At 29.4% G+C, this 6,000-nt stretch overlaps 1 protein-coding gene across 2 annotated transcripts in view; it reads left to right on the forward strand.

The window, feature by feature from the left end:
* Positions 1-5,017, forward strand: part of LOC148230588 (uncharacterized) — a 164,593-nt gene extending 159,576 nt beyond the window's left edge. For both annotated transcript variants that reach the window (XM_088194677.1, XM_088194678.1), the window contains exon 10: positions 4,632-5,017. In XM_088194677.1, the coding sequence (XP_088050803.1) occupies positions 4,632-4,869 (238 nt within the window). In that variant the 3' untranslated portion in view covers positions 4,870-5,017. The remainder of the gene's footprint in view (positions 1-4,631) is intronic.
* Positions 5,018-6,000: the final 983 nt, after the last annotated feature.

Below are 6,000 nucleotides of genomic sequence, written 5' to 3' on the forward strand. Positions count from 1 at the left end.
TTTACCAGTCATGTAGGCCATTAGAATTCTATTTTTTTTGTCGGTGTAACACATGTTGGCCGCCACAAATTTAGCAATAATGAGTTTTTCGCTAATAAAATCGAATTTTATTTATTTATTTATTTAATGATTATTTTTAATATTAGAAATGTGATTTTTTAATAGCTTATGTAATAGGGAAAAATATATTAAAAATATTAGGGATAAATAAAACTATCTTGCAGTTGTTACGGAATTAACCGAATACAACTCTTTTAAATATAAATAATAAAATCAGCCATTGATAGCAATAAAAACAATGACAACGATTTTCAAACTATAAAAAAAAAACACTGAACATTAAAAATTACTTATTATTATTTTGACAAAACCGTAATTCAAAAGGAAAATTTCGGGCTTGTAGATGTTGCTGGATCAAACTTAAGTAAATAAATAATTAAAAACATACAAATACACTAAGTGAGTATGTCACTCAGTACACAGTTTCTGAGCACATTATCTGGGGGCGCAGACCTTCAGCGATGCTCTAACTAGGGGCTGTTGTCAATATCTTTGACCTTATAGGGACAGAAAGGCTGTTTGTATGTGGCCACCCGCTCTTTACTGTTGAGCATAGGCCCTTATCTACTAGCCTATTAGCAACTCTTAGCTTATAACATATTGTAGACTTCTCCAATACCTTTCTCGACTAATCAAGATCGACGTCTGCGTTACGAGCCGTCACGATCGACGACTGGGGCCATCAATACAATTAGTATTGATGCTCTATTTATTATATATTGAAAATAAAAGATAAACTAGAGAAGGAAATGAAAATGTAGGGGGCCGGTACAATAGTACCAATGATATGACGGTGGCGAAGAGCAACATATTATGATACAAAGAAAAAAGTAAGTTTCTAGAAAGAACTCAGAAATATGTGTTAATATAACCGTTTCTATTTTTCACGATGTTTATTTTTTTGTGATGTAATTGTAATCGTAAAGTGGTTCCATGAATTGTACAAAGGCCGTAAAAAATTAAGTTCCGGGAAACAATATATTGTTTAACGAACGGTCGCCACAAAAATATATATTAAAAATATAAAAACTCAATATTAAGATAAAAATAAAAATAATTCCTAATACAAATAATTACATTAAAAAACAAAAAGCTTATTTTGTTAAAAATAATAGCTCGTACATGTTTTGAATAAGAAATATTATAATAATGAAGTTATCAAGAGTTTGATAACTTATGTAAATACAAAAAAGAAAATCCTCTTATCAGGTTTGACGCTTTATTCTATACATTTTAACTTTGATGAATTTTAATTTACCTATTGTGTAAAACTTTACAAAATGTCCAGTAGATAAAATTATATACTTAACGTTTACGTAATACGATTATAATAAAAATACACAATTTTTACACTTCAAAGAGATTGATTAATCGGTAGAAGTATATTTACAACATTAAGTAAACTTCTTTATTCTAATTCAATAATTACTTTACTCGAGGCTTTCACAAAATGCGCATTTTTCACTTGCAAATTTCCAAACCTTAATTTAGGCCTCGGCACGGTCTTTCCGCGTCTCTTGAGAATTCTCCCGATATTCCCGTCCCGGCAATTTTTCTACGAAATAATTTCGTCCAAATTCTATCCACTCTACGATCCATTTTAGGTACTTAATTTCAATATCGAACGTTCCGTATGTACAGGAAGCTCGCCCTCGGTAACACCTTCACACCCCCCGCATCGCATCAATTTTACTCCGATCGGTGCTAACAACATAGCGATCCATCTTCAAATACGTCCACATAGTACATATAGTATTTTTCTTTCTTATACTTTTAATATTTTACTTGCTATCGTTTCTCGATAAAGAAGTGCTTAATGTAATTCACAATCAACATGGAGCAAATAACGAGCATATGTGTTAAGAGCTTAGTAAGTTTTCGACTCGAGCGTTTAATTTTAAACTTCTCAGTTGAACATTGGATAAAATATCCATAGAATGTGTATAAGATAGAAAGTAAACATTTTAAATTAAATATATTGGTGTTATGTAAATAATGTGTAACTAAAGTTTAACTTTCGCCAGTGACTTGAATACAGATTTTTAGGATATGAATTATAATAACTTAACTGTGACTTGTTTACTTATTTAATATAAATGCCAATTTTGCTAATACGTATTCACATATTTTGGCAAACTTTATTGGCAATAAGAAATTTCTGTTCTGCATATGATTCGCGGAGAATTATTTCAACCAATTCCAAAGCTGCTGTCAAAACTAACTTTTTATTCAACCAATCAACGACATTAATTTCGGAATAAATAAATGACGACTCATTACATAGAACACGGTCTAAGCAATTAACCCTATTTTAAATACTATAAAATAAAGTATTTTTTTTTGTGTTAATATAAAAAGATATAATACTGGAATATTGGTATCAAAATATTTTAGCCCAAACCATTAAAAATATTAATTGACCATGCTATTATTACTAAAAAAATAAAATAAAATTTATACGACACTTCCAACTTTTACAATGAGCTTTAAAAACAAACTTTAGCATCCGTTGAATATATCCCGACATTCAACTTTCTTTTCATTTTTATAATAATAAACACACGCCTTGAACTTTTTCTTTCAGCTTAAACCTTAAAAACGCGCTTTTCTCCAATCAATACCTATCGAAACGTCGCCTTCGACGTAAAGCCCAATAATAAAACATAAAATATATACATAGCACACGCACGAGAGTCGAATCTCAACGGGCCCACGCGTTCGATCGTATCCTGGTTGAGAGAGTAAACATAAATATAAATTTCATTACTTTCATAGCTGGCAGCGAGGGTAGAAATTCGCGACAAGGAAAAAATTGAGAAGAGAAACTGTCGTAAAGAAGAAGCCGGCGATGTGCTTTATCGGCGAGCTTAACAGGCTTAACAGGATGTTTTCGAAATGAGAAAAGTATAAACAAGAAATAACCATTTTCTCCGTCTATCTAAACTCCCGAAATCGAAACGTATTCTAATCAATAGGCACAGCCCGGAAGTTCATTATTCGATGAGAACGCAGCGATATGGGAATCATAACCGTAGTACAATTCTTGTTTTTGTTTGTATAAAACGTATGTTTTTCTTTCATAAATATATGATATTAAGGAGTGAATTGAAAATACCATTAAATATACAATGAAGCAGGAATATTTTTTAACAATAGTAGTTTACACACATTAATACAGCTATATTGTGTGTAACATAATTATATTACATGATAGTCTCTAATTTTGGTTCAGAAAGAATTTGTAAAGAAATTAATCACAACATTCTTAGCCGGTGAATTATTTTAAGATTCAACTGTACAAATACCTAGTATCATTTCTAGTAAAATAATTTCTGCTATATATACATATAATACATATATCATATCAAGGAGTTAGTTATACCTAAAATTGTGTATGTATATATCATATATATGTATGTAATATTTTACGGCTAGATTAATTAGTTTTTGATTGACTTCTAATTTTTAAACAACGCTTTATTTTTTTTAAATATAGAAATCATTTTGAAAATCATTAATTTTATAATGTCTGGTTTATTAAAATATGTAAACATAATATTATAACGTAGCATAATCGACAGAGAGCTTAAAAAGCATAGAAGTCAATAGAAAGATTTATTAGTAGTAAATTTTTAAATTATATTTATTTTAGAATACCTGATTTTTCAGTTAAAAAGTACTAGAATAAAGTTTAGATGTTGTGGACATGTATTAAAGTATTACACAAAATGCTTTTAATTTTTTTTTAATTAATGTAAGAAAACTAATAGTATATTAAATTATTACAATATTTATGATTACAAAAAAGTTTTATTTACTCTTCCTTTTTGAAAGGATAAATAAAAGTTCATGTATAGGAAACCATCTAAAATGATATCACCAGCTATTTAGCTATTAATTGTTGCTTATATGGGTCAAGAACTGTAGAAATGTAGTTCAAAATAAAATTTATATTTAAAGTACTACTGGAATACAAAATAGTCTTAAAAGGCGAACAATACAGTGGTAATAAAAACATTATTATTTTTGCTGTCGTTTATAAGGATAAAAATAAGAACACGTTGAAAAAATGAATCAAAAATACCTAAATATTGGTATTTTAAATAAAGCAATACCAGTATTTAAATTGTTCCATTATTAAAGTACATTATTTTTATTAAATAAAATTTTTAATTAAGTATTATAATTAATATAATTAGTATTAATTATTCGTTGCCAATTAAATTTTAATATACGAGATATTTGCAAAGTAAAGATACAAAGTTCAGGAAATATTTATAAAGCCTTCTATTTTTGGAGTGACCTTTACTTTCAATACACCCTCTTTATTTATTTGGCTATATAATAACCATAAACCTCAATGCATTGAACCTAGGGGGATTTATTAATTAGTCTGTTGCGTCTGCTTTTCTTTACGCTAATTAAATATTTTGGTACTTTTTTAATGAAAAATTGTTGTGGTTCTTAACAATATTACCAAATGATGCTAGCTATGTATTTTTACTGCCCAATTATCTCTCTTATTATTATATTACTATATTACATAACTAATACACATATTTTTTTTACAGTACGCCAAAAGGACTCGAAGATGTCTCGACATATCCGCTCCTCTTCGCAGAGCTTTTAGCCGCCGGCTGGTCTACCGAAGAGCTTAAAAAACTAGCAGGTCTGAATTTTCTAAGAGTTCTGGAAGAAGTCGAAAGGATAAGAGACGAGCAAGCTTTGGCTCAGATACAGCCTTACGAAGACGTTTTGCAGCCAAGGCCCGCTGCAGCTTTCAACTGCACCAGTCAAGACCTTTTTTAGTATTAAATTATCCTCACACATCAGGTGAGGATTATCGCACGTTCGAAAGGACTCTCGAATCACCGAATGTGTTCTAAGACATATGTTATGTGTATTGGCGAACATGTTTAGGTACTGTGGACTCTTAGTAAAAAAAATTAAAATAAAATTTATATTGATCTGTGAAAATGCAATCAATTTATGAAAAAAAATGCATTTATAAGACTGGTATTTATTAATTATTTAATTATTGTGATTTAATATTTATGGGGAAATAATACACTGATTCAATGAGTATTGTATTATAATAAAATAACTATAAAATATATATAATTAATGTTAGTGATTTTATTTTAAAATTGAGCGTTATTAACGGCAACAGCTCTTTTATTAAGAGTTGCTTGTAATTGAGTTTGGTTCGAAGCTCGAGATGATTCAATTTATTCGGCGTTTTTTTTTCGTTTCTTTCAACAACTTTCTTTTTACTTCAACGGTGTCTTTTTCAATTTAACTTTTCCCCGAGCAAATCTTCTTTTATATTATTATTATTATTATGATTATGAAATAACTTTGCAGCACAACCCGTTGGGGGTGTGACCGAGTGAAAACATTTTTACGTTTCAATTTTAAAGGACGACAAATATTTTATGTTTGGAACGTCAAGATATGCGAAATAATGGCACGAAGTTCTGGATGCCATAACGCGAATTCTAGGACCGTTGGAATGCCGTCATTTGTTTGAGGGAAAACTATAGGGAATTCTTTCGTCTTTGATATGATTTCGGGAATTTTACGGCAGGGCTAAGTTGCGTATAAAAACATATATATGTATACATCTACATCAAATTGTAACAGTATGTTCACGTAGTAAAACGCATGCGTATAACGCAGCTGATACTTCAATTAATTAAATTTTGAGTTAAGCTACAGCTACCGAGATTGATAATTCAGACATTTGAGGGGTTATTATAGACTCGAATGATTACTGAAGGAAAATTGTCTTAATTACATAAACCGTTTGTTAGAATATATTATATTTTAATTACCATGAAAAAATTATATACAGTATGTGCTACTTAAATAGCATATTTTATGCAATTATTTATCTATATAAGATTAAGGTGCATTTTATAAATACATATACTAAATGTT

The sequence above is a fragment of the Plectrocnemia conspersa genome, unplaced genomic scaffold, assembly GCF_051122295.1.
Source record: "Plectrocnemia conspersa isolate PC_06_02 unplaced genomic scaffold, ASM5112229v1 ptg000010l, whole genome shotgun sequence".
Lineage (NCBI taxonomy): Eukaryota > Metazoa > Arthropoda > Insecta > Trichoptera > Polycentropodidae > Plectrocnemia > Plectrocnemia conspersa.